The 21,173-nt window shown below is 39.3% G+C and overlaps 1 protein-coding gene across 3 annotated transcripts in view; it reads right to left on the minus strand.

The window, feature by feature from the left end:
* LOC144659656 (uncharacterized) overlaps positions 1-20,576 on the minus strand; it is an 86,150-nt gene extending 65,574 nt beyond the window's left edge. Inside the window, exons 1-7 of one of the 3 annotated variants that reach the window (XR_013571941.1) lie at positions 20,496-20,576; positions 20,230-20,290; positions 18,833-18,938; positions 17,444-17,530; positions 15,075-15,139; positions 9,774-14,557; positions 8,481-9,287 (exon numbers count right to left, since the gene is read on the minus strand). Coding sequence is in view for 2 of the 3 variants with exons in the window: in XM_078520146.1 (XP_078376272.1) it covers positions 9,263-9,287; positions 9,774-14,518 (4,770 nt within the window). In the remaining variant the exon portion in view is untranslated. Of the gene's footprint in view, positions 1-7,072; positions 9,288-9,773; positions 14,558-15,074; positions 15,140-17,443; positions 17,531-18,832; positions 18,939-20,229; positions 20,291-20,495 lie in introns of those variants that run through there. The other 2 variants (XM_078520147.1, XM_078520146.1) reach the window with 2 other exon arrangements.
* Positions 20,577-21,173: the final 597 nt, after the last annotated feature.

A 21,173-nucleotide genomic window follows, 5' to 3' on the forward strand; every position in this document is an offset into this window, starting at 1 on the left:
ATACTAACAATGCCTCATGCCACAATTACAGTGCAAAAAGGAAAAAAAAAAAAAAAAAAACAGCAGAAAAACTATGCATATATACAAATAACAATGACGCTACAGCAACTACTTAGTAAAGGAAACAGTCGACAAAAAAAAAAAAAAAAAAAAAAAAAAAAAAACTACATAATGGCTAGACGGATCTATAAATAAATTTCACATTTGAAAAAAAACTAAACCAACACTTGGTTTACAGAAACTAGATTGGTGGATAAATCAAACGGATAAAACATGGAGATAATTTATAGGGAAAAAAGTGTAGAGGAGATTAACAGAGAAACATCTTCCACTTGTTTGTGAAGGCGGTCAAACGATTACTATGCAAAGCTATTTGTTTTTCAATTTGAATAATGGAATTCAACTTACTCAAGAAAACAGACAAACAAGGAGGCGCTCCGCCTAATTTCCGGGAGTAAAGATGATATCTCGCAATTAGAAGCACAAGATCAACGGCTGTGTTAGTCGGGATTCTTAACAGCCCCATCAAATGGAGATCTGTGAGAACAAACTCAGTCCCAAAGCCCTTTTGAAAGAGAAATTGTTTAATATCTTCCCAAAAACATTGCGTTATGGGACAGTTCAAGAAAAGATGAATGATAGTCTCTGTTTGTTTTGCACAGAAGCAACATTTATTTGAAGGTATAAGATTGATTCTCTGCAGAAAATCATTCGTGGCAATCCTCCGATGTAAGAATTTAAAATGGAAGGTTCTTAATTTGGTGGACGCCGTACAATTAAAAGCAATTGTGTATGCTACTTTCCAGTCTACCTCACAGTCGTTCTGAACATGAAGGTCTCTCAGCCATTTTACTTGGCTTCCAATGGGTGGGATTTTTTCTCTCTTTAAAAGAGAGGTATACACAAAATGATTGATCTTACTCTTAGAGGTAAGATCAGCTAAAGATACTCCTTTCATAATGTTATTGTCTGGCGTCTGAGGATTATGTAGCTTCCTTATAAATGACCTTATAGCTGAAAGAACGGCAAATGATTCAAACCATTTTAGCTCGGGGAACTTAATCCTCAGCTCGTCGTACCTAAGCAGGGTGCCATTCTCGTCCAATAAGTGGGAAATTTTGCAAATTCCGTGGTTGAACCAATGTTTATGGAAAACGGGTCGGTCGTTTATTCGAATAAGAGAATTGTACCAGATGATCTGGTCACCAACATTTACATCAGTGATGTCAGTGACATCCGTAAAATGTAACTCTGCCCAGGCTTCCAGTACCTCTTGGACGAAGGGGTTACAGACCCCTAACGTGGGGATGTCGTCTTTGTGAAGATTGCAGGTGAAAATATCCCTTCCTCCATGCTTTTTAAGACTGTCCTCGAAAACAAATTTCCATTTCCCATCATTTGTCGGATCCAGGTATTTTTGGATCCAGGAGACTTTGAGAGATTGATTGAACTTGTTTATATCAATCATTTTTAGGCCGCCCTCCTTGTAATCTTTGGTTATAAATATCCTTTTAACCTTATCTCCTTTACCATCCCAGAGAAAATCGAAAAACATTTTATTGACTTTTTGTAATGCTTCTACGGAGGTGGTTAGCGGCGTTAAAATATAGACCAGTTGGGAAACCAGGAGACTTTTAATGATGGTAATTTTTCCGATTAAACTGAGCCTCCTAAACTGCCATGATTCAATTACACTTTCTATCTTTTTGATCCTTACCTCGTAATTGCAGCGGAGCATTGTCTTCCTGTCTGTTGCAAACCAAATTCCAAGTGCAAATACTTTTCCTTTCACCCAGGAAATTTCCGATTTGTCACATTTTATTGGTTCTCTTTCTTTTGCTGAACCCACCCATAGCACTTTTGTTTTCTCGTAATTCACCTTGAGCCCAGAGATTATGTGAAATCCGTCCAAGACTGCAACTGCACGAAGAAATGAGCCCTCAGAACCGTCGAGTATTAAGGTTGTATCGTCGGCATATTGGCTTAGTTTGTGTTCTACTTCATTCGTTTCAAACCCCTTTATGTCTTTATCCCTTCTTATAAAATTGGCTAGTATCTCAGCTGCTATTATGAACAAGTATGGGGACATCGGGCAGCCTTGCCTGACCCCTCTACCTAAGATGAAATGCTCTGAGACCCAACCGTTGTTTTGGATGGCGCTGGAGACATCTTTGTAGAAAAGCCTGAACCAGTTCACCAGCGAGGGCCCGAAACCGAAGTGTATGAGAGCTCGTTCTATAAAAGACCACTCGATCGAATCAAACGCCTTTTCGAAGTCTACAAACATCAGGAGACCGGGTTTATTCGTATTATCCGCAAAGTTTATTATTCCATCAATTAGTAAAATATTTTCAGCGATGGAGCGTCCTTTTAGGAAGCCGCTCTTGTCATTGTCAATAATTTTTGGAAGTACCCGTTTAATTCGATTTCCAATCGCCTTAGCTACACAGAACTTTACAGTAAATCAATATCTACTGAATGCCATAGTTTTGGTTGTTTGCTCACTTAAATAGCTCAGGCTTTTCACAGAAAGGTCCTATACCTAAGTTTGTACAGTGTACCTAAAGTTGACCAAAATAATTCTTACCTATAGTTTGAATAACTACACCATGAATCGCGAAAAACTAATTTACTTTTAATCCCACATTTTCAGGACCAAAGATGAATGTAATATTAACTGCCAGTGAAAAGTACCTGAAGAATTAAAAAAGTGCCAGTTAATGTAATGAAGAATATTTTATTTAATATGTTGTTTTCAAATGAACATATCCTTGGAAACTTTTAGCTCTTATGATTTCTAAGCAAAATACAATACACTATATTCATTTGAGTTAGACAAAAAGGCCGGCAAAAGGATGGGGGCAGGGGCAGGGGAGGTACTGTCAAGGGAATCACAAAACTTAAGGGTGCAGATCTTTGGGAAAATCCATATCTGGATTCTTGTATCCAAAAACAGATTTTGTGCTTCTTTACTAAAATCCAAAAAGGATTATGGACCTGAAAAATCCACTCTCCAAGTGAATTGATTAGATCAAATCTAAATCTGGTATGTTAGGGGGATTTTAGGGTTTGTGCACTTCTTTGGGATAGGATTAAAAAAAAAAACATCCCTAGCAGTCTTCGCTGTGAAAACCCTGTATACTATTTGTAACACCTTTCAATACGATAATTTGAAGTGTCTATTTTGATTAATGTTCAAAAATGATTAATTATAGAAGGTAACAGTTCATTGATCAGTGTGCACTGTCATTTTAAACTGGATGCAGATTTCCTAGGACAATCACTGTGTGCCTACAGAAGCTATATGCTTCTGAAATCATCATGCATGAGTGTAGTTTACAATTACACAGTTAATTCTTTTTGCGGAATTCTCCGCTATCAGATGCGTTCTCATCACATTATGCTTTGGGCGAAAGAAGAACTGCTTTGACGTGCGATTTTTACTGAACTAGCTTTTTATCATGAAATGATTTTGGCTAGGGTACCAGCCTCCACGAAAAATTAATACCTACTGATATTTTAATTATATGTTCTGCAAGAACAGTGTTTACGTTACGCCAGTGTCATGGCAAAAAAAATCCATTTTCAGATTCTTTGTTTCTTTGGTAGCAAAGTATAGGTATCATGTGATCTGAGACTCAAAATCCAATCTTGGATTCTTCCAAAGAAATGCACTATTAAACTGATGGTCCCCAGTCTTATTAAAACCAAAGACCTGAGCTGGATCTTCTTGGCTAAATTGCAGAATACCCCGCAACTAAAGCTGTTCCGCGTAGCCACCGAAAATGGCTACGCGGACCGTCCGATCAAACGCTACTGGGAACGAAAGTAGTAAGAATAATTTTCTCACTCGTCAACGTGTTTTAAATCGCTAACTTAAAATTTTTGTCGGGTGTATTTTCAGTTCGCGGTGAGGTCCACTTGAGTTTGCTCGCGGTTAGTTTCACTCCGGTGTGCTTGTGGTTAGTTTCACTCTGGTTTGCTTGCGGTTAGTTCCACTCTGGTTTGCTTGCGGTTAGCTCTTATTTGTTTGTAAGGGAAGCACACTAAAACTAACTAAAGCCGTTTGTTCGAAGGTCGAAAGCTATTGCCGTTCAACAACATTCATTTTATACGAAACAGGACGAGGTAAGATTTTGACAATTATCGATTCACTGTGTTATTAACTTTGTAGTTTCTCGTTGTTCGTCACAATTTTGAAACACAAATAGTTTTATTTGCTTGATGGCATAGACAAACGTTTGTGAGTGATTTTTTCGTGTTATGAATAAATTTCGACTGCGTAGACGCGTAGACGCGTAGCCACTTTACTAGAAAACTTCGAGAGTTATGGATAAATTTTGACTGCGTAGACGCGTAGCCACTAACCTGAGTATCAGGCCTTCCTTAGGGGAGGGGGGGGGGGAGGGTAGGGAAGGAAAGAGGAGAGGAAGGCCTGACACAAACGCTTTGATTGGGTCATGTCAAACATCCAGATTCTGGATGTGGCGCTGATTGGGTAATTCACAATGGGCCCTGACGTCACACCACCGGAAATAAAAATTTCATAACGGCGTCTTCAATGAACTGATGTCCACGCGAACGAACAGTGAGCGAAAACTTCGCTCGACGTTATTCAGCGTTATTTCAGTGTATTTATGGAAGGCGACGAATTCAAAACGGCTCGTAAAGGCGCTCTACAGTTTTTCCTGGAATTAGACGTAATAGAGGACAGAAATTATGCCTCGAAAGCTGCTTGTGAAACGGAAAGTCGACGTCCTCGGAGTTTTAGCAAAATAAAGGTGACGGGCCTACGTTTGTGACATCTGTACCCTTGCCGTTCTGTGTTAAATTCGGTTTTTCGACGTAATTTGCTTCTCACTTTTTTCTGAGGGGCACTGTTTTATTTAGAGGCATTATGTATTAAATAGAGCCGTAAGATTGTGGCCAAGGAAATGTCTAGAGGTCATTGCATAATTGTCTGCGCTGCGTGGTTTCCTGTTTGTTTCACACTTCTTTGCCACATGTTTTGCTAGCTTGTTTTTGCTCAATTCTATTTGTAAGATATACTTTAAACTCTCGAAATTTTCGCCGTGTAAGGACGAAGAAAAGGGGCGAAGAAAGTCGGCACTTTTCTTTGGAGACATAGCAGTGCCTGGAAACGGTGCGAGTCTATATCAATCAAGCCGTTTCTAAGAAAGACGTCAAACCAAAGTTTTGTTTTCTCAGAAAGATTTAAATATCAATGACTGCGTGCGTGTGAAATGCAAATAGTGGCGGTGTTTGCGTTTGATGATTTACGCCGCTGAGATGTTTTTGGCATTCTCAGCCAGATTTCTCATCTAATATCTCACGTCACCGAGAATGTTTTGGCGGTGTGGAATAACAAGCGAAAAAATTTGTCACGGTTGAAATTTAACAACCAAAAAAATGGGAAATAATTTCAGAACCATTGGAGTTATTTTTACTTAGTATAACTCACAAGCTCTACTTTTGCCAGACTGGACACCGTTATCACTGTCTGTTGTTTTGATATCTGGCAAAAGGAACAATCAAAATGCAAATAGCTATTGTGTTTTGTGCACGGCCAAGACCAAATTATGCAAACTAAACAATGAACTATGTCAAGCTATTCACTACGCCCTTAGCAACCATTCGATAGCTGCTGCGCATTCTCGGTTGCCCGGCACCGCTATGTCGCCTTTTTGAGTCGCGTAACAAAGGAAGTTTCTTTCCCCCCCTGCATGTACCTTATTCTTACTAATTATTGCGATTTCAAAATAATCGCGAAATTTAATACGTGCAAAAAAACATTGCGCGAAATTTAAACACGCGAAAATTAATACTCGGGAAATTCGGCTCCCAAGTTCTCGCGAAATTAAGTACGCGCGAAAATTAGTAAGAATAAGGTATTTCATTTCAGCAGTGTCACAGCTCTCGTAAACTTCATATTTCATTGGTCTTTATAGTAAGTGTAGTAGCTGCACTGTGTTTAGGGCCAAGGGCATTGCTTCAGTTCTTTGCTTGTTGACTACTAATCTAGTCCCCAGGGCGTTTTTTGATGGGTTTATCATGATTAGTTTCCCAAGTGAAGGCTGGGTCAGGAGTTATTACTGGAGGGAGTTTCAAGTATTGGAAAAGTTTGCACTGATATTTAGAAGTTGTCTGATCAGTCTGAAATAATTGATGCGCGTTTAAGGAAACCCCATGGTAAGAAACCTGGTTTAGGCGTTTAAAGTTGGCGGAACCTCTACGCTTCCGAGCGAAAGATCGCCTGATCGCTGGTTTCAAGATACGCCAAAAACCAATAGAACACTACCTAGACTTGTGTCACGTTTAATGTCGAGGATAGTTTTGATCATCTAGTTGAAAAAAAAAAAAAACAATCAGGAAAACAAATTAATATAAAACAACAAAAACCATGCTCGTCTCATGTTGAACAATTCATCTTCATTAAAGAAAAAATAGGTTAAGGAAGTAGACCCAGTGAAAATTAATGTATTCAAGTAGGCAATAATGAGATTGCTTATTTACTCTCAGCGGTTGATGGTAAAATAAACATTGCCGAACTTTGTACCTCTCCAGTTTGGTGTCTTGCTAATCGATACAGGGGACGTAATACTGTCCATGCGGTCTACGCTGCGCATCTTAAGTCTCTTACATTCCTTTCGCATGTTTACCCGTAGACAAGCTTGTTCGGGCAATCGCGCTCTTTTAAAAATTTAAGATTACGAGCAGACTTGAATGAACTCCTAAAAGACCGCGCAGATGAGTTGGTGCTCAATTCACCCCCCGGCAATGTCTTTCATTCAACCAGAAATATTCCGTGTTGATAACGTAGCTCTACAGATTCGTACAGTGTCTCTGATTGGCCGATACTCAGCGCACGAAAATAAGTAAACGCCAAACAGCCAATCAGCGACACTAAACGCATTTCTGTTTTACTGCGACGTCAAAAGAACGGCTTTTATAGATTATAAAATTCAGGTTCAAGAACTTTATTACCGTCAGATTATGCTCATCAAATTCGCCAAGACGATGAAATCACCTTTAAAATGGTAAAGTTCACTTGACCACCAACGTAATACAATACTTTCTTTGTAAAATTATCGTTTTTATTAAAATTTAATCGACGTTTTAGACTAAACGATGACTATTTTTCAAATATTACATGAAAAAATACTTTATCATGTCACAGGCCTACCGTTTTCTGTCTGTGTGGTCACAAGCTTCTAACATTTCAAAATTTCTCATCAACGGCTTATAATTCCCTCAAGGCATTATTTAGGGTTGTGCATCATGATTTAACAAAGTTGCGTAAAAATACGTCTCAATTGTTTCCCATTGTTGCATGGTTTTGGTAACGATTTAAAGGCGTAAGACAGAGTGAAGTATTCTTGACCTTTGAAAACCCTGATGTTTACAATATCCGTAACTTTAAAATAGGAATATGATATCTTATTAGTAGCCTGTGGCCACACAAACATAAGGGTGGTTAACCTGTGGTCTGTTTGTCTTTGTAAAACCTCGGTGTACGGAAACGTTTTGTAACAAACGTCTGTTCTAAGCCTATATTAATTTCATTTATCTACTTCTTTATACAAATTGCCTAATTGCATTATGCTTTTTCTTTTGATATTATACCAGTTCAAACTTTTGAACAGAATTTCATCCTGAATGATTTCACACATTCATGTCATTAAAGCAACTAGAGATGATCTTTCTCTCTTATTGCCACAATAGCGACAGAATAATTTTATGTACACATAACACTGGATTCCGGGTTAATTATTGTTAACTTAACAATACAACATAATTGAAATAAGAAAATAACTCGGCAATTCTGACGTGCTACAGTCGACGTCATTTTAGCTGTTCACAAATGTATTTGCACTTAGATTCAACCTTCTCTTTTGCAAAAAAAAATAAAATAATCGTCTTTTCAAGCATTACAAGGCTGTTTAATAAAGACGAATAGTTCTCGTTTATAAAGGAATTTTTTTATCTTAGAACTGCAAGGAAAATAAACTATTTACTAAATTGCCAGCTTTCCAAAAGTTCCTCATTTAGCGCCTCAAGACGACGCCTGGATGTAAAATTGCCACGACTTAATATTCTCACATACTGAGAGCATGAATATTCTGTTGTTATTCTCTTATTTAAACATCAGCTTCCACATTTTTGCGCAGGATTTTTCGTCTCATTCTCGAATTTTGAAATTTGCGCTAAACGCTAAATAGTTAACATCTTGACAATCTTTAGTTCAACTTCGGGGTTCGAAATAAACTTAAACCTCTATTAAGCAAAAAGAGAAATTCAATTCATATGTACATGAAAGCCTCTTTGTTATTCTCAGAAAATCGTGTTGAGAACGGGAGAACAAAGAATCGCACGCGAAGAGACGCGAAGACTCTCGCTCCACGCGCGATTCTTTCGTCTCGCGCACCTTACTCGATCTTTTACAAAGAGGCTGTCGACAGCCTAAAATATGATATTTTGACCTAATGTCTATTTACAGAGCTATTACAAAAAGTCTACTTTTTAGAAGAAAAACGTTTTACCAGAAGTCATAAATATACTTCTAATTTTACAATGTCTTTGACAGCCTGGCTGAATTGCACAAGACATTGGTAGCAGAAGAGTCTTGGAATAAGCAACCTAAGCCTTGTTAGCATTAAAGTCCTCGTTATAATCTTTTTAATACCCCAATGCCTTTTAGTTTAAGCGAGAAAATAATCTTCGCCATTTTTCCGTGACGCTATAGGATCGTGATCGTGAAAATTAAACCCGCGAAAAGCGTAAACACGAACACTTTCGGAAGAAGATTTTAAATTGTGTGCTAGCAGATGTACAACATGGCAATCGTAGGCGGCAAGATGGATCGAAGGCTCATCCTGCTAGAAGGGGCGGGGGTCACGAACTTCTGCAAATTAAGACTAGCGCTCCAAGGAGAAGCTAAGGGATGGCAAATGACACGATTTTCCAAACAATGCCTACGAAAACCGAGTGGCTCTGCCTTCGAAGTTTACATCCTTCCGTCTCCCCTTCTCTCCCACTCCGCCGTTATTTTAACCTGATGTAATCGTTTCTTACTTAAACGGCTGGAACTATTTGTCCTACATGGCAATTATTCATTTTTGGAGCAAGATACGGCTTATAGGCGACCACGGTAAGAAAAATAAATTCTCGCGAAAATAAAAGGCATTAGGATACTTGATCAGATACTACTGCATCGTCCAGTCAGCGGAGTCGTCTGGTAATTCCAACCAGCAGTCTGCACTTTTCACTCTTGAAGCTTGATCCTGTCCCTAAGAAAATGAAAAAGTAAAGTTAAAATATGAGACCACATAATTATATTTTCAACATGCCCGTACAGTGTAGCCTGTACAATGCTGTGGCCAATCTAAAGAATGGGCAGGTAGTTTCCGGCAGTAAACTGATAACTAGTTAATTTAAGACTCCTTATTTAAGCCGCCATGTTTGTGTTTGAACTCGTTACTGTGAAAATGGTGAGAAAATGTTAAGTGTTGCGGGCCACTGTAATGAGTAATACTCGCATGCCGTTACTTATAAGTTTACCTGCGGAAAAGGCCATTATACATGAAGACCAAGTACGGATGGCGCTTGCAAAAAATTCAAGAAATCTCAACAAAACGCTTAAGTTTTTTTAATGACTGGTGTGATACCAGGTGTAATGAGAAACTCATGTTGGTCGAGATCTGGGTTATCTCAAAACTGAACAATTTTAATGTTGGTGCGTCATTTTCTTTACTTTGTTTCTTATAACAGCTCACCTTTTGCTCTTCCTGTTGTTTTTATCTTGCGGCAACTTCACCTGAAGAAGACGGAAACCGTGTTTGGAATCCTTAAAGCCAATGGCAATAAAACGCTCACGAGGGCAGGCTGCTAAACTGCGTACTTCGCTTTCCATGGTAATTTCACTAAGCAGGTCACCAGACTTGACGTTGAACAGTCGAAGACAATAACCTTTGGATACATCATCAATGCTGACAACGCACTCTTCGTCACTGACAAACTTGCAATGAAGTTTAAGGCTTAAGTAAACCAAGCTACGAGATAAACATAACATGTGAAGTGTTCTTCCTGAAGCTGCATCGAGGACGTAAAGGGCTACCTTATCTTGATAGTCAGATTTGGGTATTCCACTAACTACACAATACTGTTCAGAAGGAGAAAATGTGTTGCAGTAAAGAAGAGGAATCGCATCAAAAGGTTTAGATATTTTCCAGAGTACATCTTTGCCACATTGCAGCTGCAATTCCTTCTCGTGTATCCGTGTGGTTATCACCTGACATTTACTGTTACATGCAACAAATTTCCCATGAATAGTGATTGTTGACATAATGTCTCCACTGGTTGTATCCAGAATGATCACTTTACTGCTGTCCAGTACTTCACAGGCCACTCGTTCTTCTGATATCGGGATTACACGTCTGATACCTCTTATGGCAGACCAACTTCGGATGCACTCAGACAACTCAAAATTCCACAGCTCAAGGGTGCCGATACTTGTTATCAATAAAACACCTGCTCTTACAGCCGCTGCTAGAGAACTGGCAAAATCAATGCTTTTCTCAACTTGAGACCTCCCACTTGAAATGTCCCAAGCCATTAGTGTTGTTTGAGTTGCATCGTGTTCAGTGACAACATAAAGAATGTCACCATTCAATGAAAATGCGACGTCCCTCACAGCAGTCCTTGATAATTCGTCTCTGTCTTTCATTAGTTCGTCAGGGTGCAACATCTCTATGACACTACCACAAGAATAAACCCGCAATATAGATTGTTTATTAAGTACAAACGCAAGTCCCGGCCTCCATTGACATAAACCTATTTTAAAGAAAGAGCAAAACGGATCTCCTAATAAAAAACCAGCCTCACTACACGTTTCATATTCCCAGGGGCAGTAATGAAATTTGTCTGGAAAAACATCTAACGAAAAGTTGCAATCATTGTCCATGTTGACGTGCAAACGAAACAGATCACCGATGTCGCTATCCATTTCAGAATGTATACAAAAAAGAAATCGACAGTCAGGAGAGAACTTTATCAATCCACATTCTTTTGAAGTAGTAGTCCAGGCTAGAGTTTTAAAACCATCCATGATATCAACCAAACGAATCGAACCAAAACGGTGGGAAATTGCCAGCAGCTTTCCATTGTGAGACCAAGAAAAGGATAAAATAGCTTCATTCCAGGTGAACTGAGTGATCTCTGATCCATCTGTCAAACTCCACATGACAATAGATGCAGCATTGTCTAGGCAATCAGTTAGCATCTTGGTCTTGTCTGCAGAAATTGAACAAACCGAGAAACGGCACTCGCTTGAAAGAAATAGTGGTTTCAGGTCTCCATCAATAGTATAGGCATGGCTAAGGATTCCTGGTAAGACAACATTCTCAGTAGGATGAAAAACTACTGAGCGATAAAAAGTCACAACGTTAGATGACGGATCAGAGAAAAACGTATCAAAATCCAACACGCGGTAGTAATCTTTCTTTACCTTGGCATGGCGTTTCCATAGCTGCTTGCCAGTACGGAGCGACCATAACTGAATCATGTCATCGTGACATTCACACACCATGTAGTCTAATTGGGGCGAAACGTCAAAACAAACTACTTCAGCTAAACATGGAAACCTGGATTGAACAACCACTTCCAGATCCTTCTGCACAAGCTCCATATATGGAATTTCGGTATATCTAGTCTCCAAGAGTTTTAATGCTTCAGAAGAAATCTTAGGTCCTCCTTCATTCAACAAAGTTTGAAAGATGGCCTGAGGAAGTTCTGTTAATATGCTTATATGCTTCCTTAACAAATGCAACAAAGAGTCAAGGGCTCTCCGCCATTCTTCACACAACGCTTTTACACCCTCTTGTTTTTGGACGCAAACAATGTCTTCAGAAGCCGCTGTAACACTCACACACAGTTTAGCATACACTAGTTCTAAGCACAAACAATATTTTTTAACAACTTCCTCAAGGCTGCATACTCTCTCATCCTCTTCCAGTTGGAGCATGTGTTGAACACCATGCTGCAGAGCGTACTTTGAAGTGTCAACAAAATGTGCGCCGTCAACGCCTTTTCGTTTTACATCATCAAGTTCATCCATGCAGAGCTTAGAAAGGACGTGATGACCTTCTTTTTCTTCTACGCTAAAGTGGTGCTGTCCGTAGTTAGACTTTTCAATTAACCAGTCTTTGACTGACTTGTGAAAAAAGAGAATACGCCCATCTTGAACAGGCAGAAGTGCCGAGACACAACCAATTGCTGCATTTACTTTTCGCTGAACAGCTGATGACGATTTACCTGACAGCAACAATTTAGAAACGAAACCGAGTGGCAATGGTTCACTTGCAGCTGCCACCGCACTTAGAAAGTTCATAAATTGGTCGTCAGTGTTGTTAAGTTGTTTACGTAGGTCAGTCTCCAGACGCTTGAAATATGAGTAGTAGACAGACGAAATACCTGAAGGTAAGGTGCTGTCCAGCAGTTCAGGAGTTAGGAGTGGTACTTTTTTCTTTATGAAATCTATCAGGAAATGAGCATATAACATGACTCCTTCTGACTTTTTAACCAGCGCTTGCAAGATGATTTCTTCATACTCCGTTTTCAATACATGGCTTAGCTGCTTTTCAAAGCAAAGCTGAATGTCCTTCAAGTTTTCTTCGTTGTTTGGCTCCAGCTCCAGGGGCTGCAAACATTTTAGTCTATCGGCGATGTTTATTTCAGGTCGCGTTGTCACCAGAAAACGAATCCAAACTGGAAGTTTCTTAAAGTAATTAGCAATCACGTCTAGAAGCTCATTGCGCCCTTGGTATTCACTTTCGTCTACGCCATCTATTACCATGAGATAGGTTACACCAGGGTCATTTAAGCTGGTTAGAGGTTCCTCGAAAAGCAAATCAAACAGATCCTTTACTTCCATGTCGTTGATCTCTACGCCCAGGTTTCTTGACATCTTTTCCACAAGAGCTTTCTTGTAGTCTGGTAAAGAATCAGCAAGGTGACTAGCTAAGGACTGAAGCATCACCTTGGGATTTCTGTGGCGTGCCCTGTCATGCTGACAAAAGTGGCTTCCTGCCAGCCTTCCAGCTAAAAGCAGTTCTTGGCACATGATAGCTGATATTACAGTCTTCCCCATCCCTGCAGTCCCAGAGATCACCATTACACGATTTGGGGAACTAATATCATTTAGCCATCTCTCAACCTTTTGTAAGATCGGCACTCGGGTACCCTCTACATATCTTTCTGCGTGGTATTTCATGTCTTTCAGGGAATCAATCTTTGCAAGCTTCTTAAGGACTTCATCTTGTTTGTGTTTTTCTCTTTGTCCTTCCAAATTTTCAGCTCTCTGCTTTAACTGTTGTTGCAAAGCTTCAAAGCCTTTTTCTTGGGTTCTTAATAAAACACCGTGAGACTGACTGATTTCTTCTACTGTGGACTTCGTATCTTGAAGTGTAGTATGGACTTGGTGCAATTTTTCTATACCTTGCTCTGTTTTCTGACACATTTGTTGAATTGCTCTGCTGTCGTCAATTTGAGTTTGACGCACATCGGTAACTGCTTGATGAGTTTTCCTGTCGATTTGATAAACCTCTTGCAGCTTTATGTTGCTTTCTTGAATTGTTTCACGATCTTCAAGTTGGCTCTGACGAACTTCGTCAATAGTTTCTTTAGTTATGGTCTGGAACTGATGTACTTCTTCAAGCTTGCCTTTGCTATACAAAAGTGTTTCATGATCTTCTAGTTGGGTCTTGTGTAATTCATCAACAGTTTGCTGTGTTCTGGTCTGTGCTCGATGTACTTCTTCTAACATGCCCTTGCTATCCAGAAGTATTTCACGATCTTCTAGTTGCGTCTTGTGCACTTCCTCAACAGTTTGTTGTACTTTGGTCTGGGATTGACGCAAGTCCTTCAGCTGTGACTTGATATCCTCTTCACTGTCAGCCCACTCAAGTAACACATCAATATAGTCTTCCTCACCACACCGCTCTGCCTTCAATCTGTCAATTTCTGCCTGGTGCAAGCCAAGAGCAACAAGAACAGCACTAATTTCGAGCCACAGGGCAGAGAAAGTTGGTGTGTCAATACCAGTAGTGGTGACATGACCATACAACTCATTGCGGAAAAACTTGATGCGAGCAAGGTTCGCCTCAAGAGAGGTGTCAATTGCGGGAGGCTTAGAGTGCCAAAATGATAGGGGACGGGATAGTCCACAAATATTGGTTAGAAGGAGAAATAGCAAGGTTATATCAAATGTGTTGGAGTCTGGTGCGGCTACACCGGGTGGAAACAGTAGGTCCCATTGAGGTCTATGTAAAGCTCTCCTCCTTAAGAGATTGTTCAGGGTGAGATAGTTTGCATGGAGATCAGCCAACAGATTTGCTGGAGGGTGATATCGATCGAAAACCATCCTCAGAACTGATGTTCCACCATCAATGAGAAGTCTGCTGAGCTTGGCTCCATTTGTCTTCTCTACAGAGCTGGCCAGAGGTGAAGGTGCAGCAGCTGCCATCTTGACCCAAAGTACAAACGGTTAGTCCTCCGGTTGTTCCTGTTGACATAAAAAAGCATTTTACATATGAAGCATATTCAACAATATTATTTAAAAGCTGGAGCGTAATTGTCTTATTAAATCTAAGCCATTTAGTTGGCCTCTCAGTAACAACATTTGCCTGCAGTGAACTTGGCTGTCATCAGAAAGACTCATTCTCATTCTCATGACTTTCATGTGATTAACGATAATATTATCTGAACTTAGTAAGACTATATTATTATTATCTAGAGTTTAGCATCAGATTGCTGTAAAGCCGTGGCTACAGCTGAAGTCCTTTACATGCCTATCAAGTGCGAATGTCCCAGCAGTGATAGGGTCGCAATGCGTACAGAGACTTTTGTTGTTGTACCTGTAGGTATCACTCAGGGAGGTCTGTTATCAAATTTCACTAGTTTTCCTCCGTTATGTTTGCACTGTACTATTTTTGCATCACATTTCTTTAGTACTGTTTAAGATGCTATCAACAGTGACCTAGTTAACATAGGAAGCGATGAGTTTTTATAAACAATCATACCAGTGACCAGTGTCCCTCCAGATAGACAATTCTCTGTCCTTTAATGTCCATCTGAGCCACTCTTCCTGAAATCAAGATTAAATGATGTTAACACAAGGTCTGCAGTGTACATGTAGTCGGATTCAACAGGGAAATATACCAGGGAAATGGTGTTAAATAAAGCCCAGAACTTTGGTTAAAAGCAGCTAGACATCAAAATAGATCATACAGCTGTAGCATGGAATGCCCCATCTTTTTTTTTTTTTTTTTTTTGATCGTCTTCTCTTTTATTCGTTTATTTTTTTTAATTTTTTTTTAATGCATTTACACACAAAAAAAACATACAGTACTTAAACGATACTTACAATGAAATTTTTTACACAAAGAAAGAAAAAAAAATTACAAAGATGAATTCCGTAAGTACAGTGGAGTAAGTACATTCAATAATAATGTAATGCCCCATCTTAGTTAGTGCTAACTGCCATGCTTGGTAATGATGATGATGAATTCCCAATGTGGTATGGTAGTAGCAGGAAGATTAAAATGGGTGCCAAAAGGTTAAAATTTGTATTCATTTCAACTGTCTCAAGGACTTCCCGCTTATTGTAGGTGTCAATTTAGCTGTACTTCAAAACTGTTTGCACCTATCTAATTAATTATGAACAAAAGGTTTAGGTTCTATCCTGCTCATGGACTAGTACAAGACTGGTAAAACAATCTTGTACCCTGAGCAGGATACATGTAGAACTCAAACCTTTTGTTCCATAATTGATACCAATTTGGTCACCAACTGCACATACTGCATACATGTACCCACTAGAATAAAGCTTTACTATCTACTTCCCCTATCCCACCCCACCATAAAACATAATATGGGGTCTATATCCAAAATGTAATACCGTCCCACCCCACCTGAACAACAAATCATAATAATCATAATATAGGCTCAACATCCAAAATGTAATACCTCCCCACCCCACCCCCCCCCCCCCACACCAAAAAACTATTGGGCCAACCTGTAATACCTCCCCACCCCACCCCCCCCCACACCATAAAACATAATGGGCTCAACATCAAGTAAACCCCCCACCCCACCCCCCAAACAAAAACTCGGGCCAACCAATACCTCCCCACCCCCCCACCAAATATTGCCTCTACATGTGTATATCAAAAGTAACAACCTCTCCACCCTACCCCACATAAACATAATATGGGCTCTACATCCAAAATGTAATACCGTCCCACCCCACCTGAACAACAAATCATAATAATCATAATATAGGCTCAACATCCAAAATGTAATACCTCCCCACCCCACCCCTCCAAACCAAAAAACATAACATGGGCTCAACATCCAAAATGTAATACCTCCCCCACCCCTCCCACCTCAAAACATAATATGGGCTCTACATGTGTATATCTAAAATGTAATACAATATACCTCTCCACCCTACCCCACCATAAAACATAATATGGGCTCTACATCCAAAATGTAATACCGTCCCACCCCACCTGAACAACCCCACAAACCACACCCCATCAAAGAATGAAGACAAACAAACAAAAAATTATGGGCCACACCAGAATGGTAACATTGTAGGCTCCAAGTGCAGAATTAGTCAACAAACATTTTTAATATTCCCACAGCTTTTGTTATTTTATGATAGGAACTTTTTACAGAAGCCCAAAACAAGAAAAAGCCCTTTTTAAGCGATGACGTGTAACTGATGACGTCATCGCTTTAATGCAGGCGCCGATTGACAGGATCCGTTTAGCGCAATCGAACAGAAATCAAGTTTAACTTAATAACAAGAAATCACCGCGTAGAACACAAAGTAAAATACTCCCGTGCAGTAAGAATGGCACACTCCAATGTATAAACGAAAGAGACTAAACTTTATATGATGGGATCTATTAGATTTATTAGACAGAAATTTCTACATCTTAGAAGATACAGGGCCGCTGTGAGCAAGAGACAGTTTGACCTTTCTCGCAGCTTAAAAGCTTAAGCTCCTGCGTATCGTATGTCGTTTATCGCAAGTCACGCTATAATATAACGTAATCTTTGTTGAGACAACAGAGGGAAATCTAAAAAAAAAATTAAAATATAAATAAAATATTACTGTTGTACAATTGAGCAAATCTACGAAGAAAATGTATTTTTAACTTTGCATCCTTGAGCTGTGAATTCATAACGACTGTATTTTTTGAATTCACCAGATCCTAACTATGCTATTTATACAATCACTAACATTGGTTCTTAGGTTTAAAAAACGTAAGCTGCAGTTGCCAAATATCAGAATAATGTGGAAACCAAATTAAAAGGATGGCCTGACATCAAGTCTTCACATAGATTCCTACCTTTAAGTTCACTTTAAAATAATTCATACCTGCAGTTCAAATTCTTCTATTATCAATCACATTTCCACTTTGTGTTTGACAGCTTGGAACCAAAGATATTCACCAGTAAAAAGAACCTGAAGAAATCAAAAGGTAAAAAGGTTAACATTACGTCTGCATTGAGCCAATGTGACCTCTCTCGCCGGAGTTAATAATTAATATCTTGGGTTAATTTCCATGGCATTAAGCGACTAGGGTCATTATTACTCTGCTTGGATGGGATGCTACTCCATCGCAGGGGTACCCCCAGCATACTAACCATTAGGCAATCACACTTCTCATGAACAAAAAGTAGAAAAAAAAAACAATAAAAAAATAGAATAAAATAATTATGATAGCATACTCGGGTTCTAGAGGTTTCCACTTTTCTATTTCAATCTCAACTTAACAAATCTAAACAGCATTCAAAATGCGTAAAAATGAGCCATGAAACAATGAGCAAGAAAGACATGGTTTCTCACCTCCATGCTTAAAGATCTGACCATCAGACACTGACTGAAAGATATTTTAGCAGCTACGCAAATGAGTTTGATTGATTTGCATGATTATATTACAGTCGAAGCTCAGTATTACGAACTCAGTATTTTTACATCCGAGCGACATTCCCGAGCGGCGGGACACAGAGAACAGACTTCTTTGTTTAGCCCCGAAGTGGACAGCCCAAAGAATCCCACCCCGATCTAACATCACTCGCCATCATCACAATGACACAGACAGACCAAAGTGGTTTCCTCCGTGTGCTGAGGGTGCTGTCTTGGGGAGGGGCAGGGATTTTATGGAGGGTGTCGGAGAGTTTGACTGTACTACTAAGGAGAAGGTGACTACATTTTGTCGAGTGAGGGCATGAGGTGAATTTTCCGCTCACTACAGGGGACAAGCTGTTTTGTTTTGTAAGAAAAAATGTTTATTGGAGCCTTGGCCAAAAGATACTGCTAGTGGTTTTATACTACTTATGGCCAAAGCCCTAAGTGGGCATAGGGCCGGAGGGGTTTTATAATAATAATAATAATAATAATAATAATAATAATAATAATAATAATAATAAAATTTTTATATATAAACAATAAAAAAAAAAAAAAAAAGTCACATATATATTATGACAAGAAAATGTTCTCAAGCAGCGCTTTGCAGATATCTTTTTTTTTTCTGTTGCTCAGAAAAATATAGGCCTTGTTCAGCTAGAGTTGTGTGATGCTGGGTTGTATATATATGTTAAGTCAAGCCTATTCCCAGATGTTTGAAAACAGTGGTCACTGTAGGAATAAATCAATACCTACTGGATGGTCGTTTGCCCACTTAAATTGCTCAGGCTTTTCACAGAAAGGTCCTATACCTAAGTTTTGTACAGTGTACCTAAAGTTTACCAAAATAATTCTTACCTGTAGTTTGAATGACTACATCATGAATCACAAGAAATGATTTCACTTTCAATTTCACATTTCAGGACCAAAAATGAATCTAATATTTACCGCCAGTGAAAAATACCTGAAGAAATAAAAAAGTACCAGTTAACGTAATTCTGAGGAATATTTTTAATTAATATTCTTGTTTTCAAATGAACATATCCATGAAAACTTTTACCTCTTATAATGATTTCTAAGCAAAATACATACACTTATCCTATATTCATTTAAGTCAGACATCCCAGGGGAGGGGGGTGGACTCGCTTTTGAAAGTGACGGTGCTCGTTATCTCACTTGGGGGTGTAAATTTTGGATTTTTGGTCTCGCTTTGGGTGTTCCAGGCAAAACGCCAACATTTTTAGCCATAATGGTCTCGTTTAGGGTTACACACGACAAAGTATACTTCTAAATATAAATCCTCTTTTTAGAATTTTGTTATCTTTTAGGGGTCTAAAATAGCTTGAGCCACGCACAGATTGGTCTCTTTTACGACGAGCATACAGGCAAAAGGATGGGGTCAGGGGTCAGGGGAGGTATCATCAAGACAATCACAATCTGGATTCTTGTATCCAATAACAGATTTTGCACTTCTTAATAAATACTTAAATCCAAAAAAGGATTATGGATCTGAAAAATCCAATCTCCAAGTGAATTAATAAGGTCAAATCTAAATCCAGAATGTTAGGAGGATTTTAATTTGGGAACTGTGCATTTCTTTGGGATAGGATTCGAAAAAAGAGCATTCCCAGCAGTCTTCGATGCGTTCTCACCACATAATGCTTTGGGCGAAAGAAGAACTGCTTCGACATGTGATTTTTGCTGAAATAGCTTTTGTATCATGAAATGATTTTGGCTAGGGTACCTTCCACGAAAAATAAATACCTACTGATATTGTAATTTAATAAGCTTATATGTTCTGCAGGAACAGTGTTTACGTTATGGCGGTGGGCATCATGGCCAAAAAACAAATCCATTTTCAGATTCTTTGTTTCTTTGGTAGCAAAGTACAGGTATCTGTGTGATCAGTCAGACTCAAAATCCAATCTTGGATTCTTCCAAAGAAATGCACCCATACCTAACTGATGGTCCCCAGTCTTATTAAAACCAAAGACCTGAGCTGGATGTGCTGTATGAGAAGTCTGGTGTAGAATGTGACTTCTGTTTGTTTAATAGCAACAATTTGACAATGATTGCACGACTTCCTCCGGAAACAATAAATATAGCTCTCGAACTTTGACTTAGTTCTAATTTATAACTTGCTCTTTCCAGCCATGCAAAGAGGATAATTTCTTTGTTCAACGCGATCAAATGTGGAAATCTACAGCTGAACTTCATGGGCTATAGATTCGTACCTAAAGTTTACTAATTCCTACCTGCAGTTGGAATTACTACACCGTCAATCACATTTTCACTTTGAATTTCGCAGCTCAGGGCCTGTAACAGATGAAAATAATACACTGAAAACAAAGAATGTTTTGCACAAAAAACCGAAATGCACTCGCGAAAATTCGATCGAGCAAAGCGGAAGTGAATAACAGCTCATTTTGATGATGCAGATATCAGTGTTCAAAGAAACAAATCGAAACCCTGTGTTACAGATAATAGCTACCGAAAAACGATTTATCATTCTGAAACTTACCTTGTTGTCGAAAACAGATCTACAGTTCTGCAAAGCTGGGATATTTTCAACTCAGCAAACAGCAAAACAACACCTCAAGTTGGAATGCAAAGCAAAATGAAAGTAAACCCGCACAGAGATCTGGGACCGACCCAGAATCCCCGGGACCCGGGGCACAAAGTCCGGAATGGCGCTGGAATTCGAACCTTTTGAAGTGTGGAATAATGTTCATGGGATGATGATCGAATGATGAGTTTTGCAAATACCATGCATTTCATTTCAGCAGTGTCGCAGCTTTCTCAAACTTCTAATTTCATTGGTCACTATAATTTAATGTAGTAGCGGCACAGCCACTGTGTTCAGGACTCAGGGCATTCGTTTCTCTTAGCCTGATGAGCCTTGGCACGAGGAAACGTAGGGCCCTCCGTTTTATCGTGTCAAGCCGGCTAAGAGAAACGAAAGGGCTATGTATATGGGGACGAGAATGTTCAGTTCTCTGCTTGTTGACTATCCTTGTCCCAAGGGAAGGCTGGGTCAGTAGTTATTACTGGAGGGAGTTTCAAGTCTTGGAAAAGTCTGCGCTGTTTTTTAGAAGTTGCCTGATCAGTCTGAAATATTTTAGGCGCGTTTTAGGATATCCCATGGTAAGTAACCTGTTTTAGGCGCTTAAAGTTGGCGGAACCTCTATGCTTCCGAGAG

This window comes from Oculina patagonica, chromosome 7 (assembly GCF_052425735.1).
Source record: "Oculina patagonica isolate OP01 chromosome 7, crgOcupat, whole genome shotgun sequence".
NCBI classification, from domain to species: domain Eukaryota; kingdom Metazoa; phylum Cnidaria; class Anthozoa; order Scleractinia; family Oculinidae; genus Oculina; species Oculina patagonica.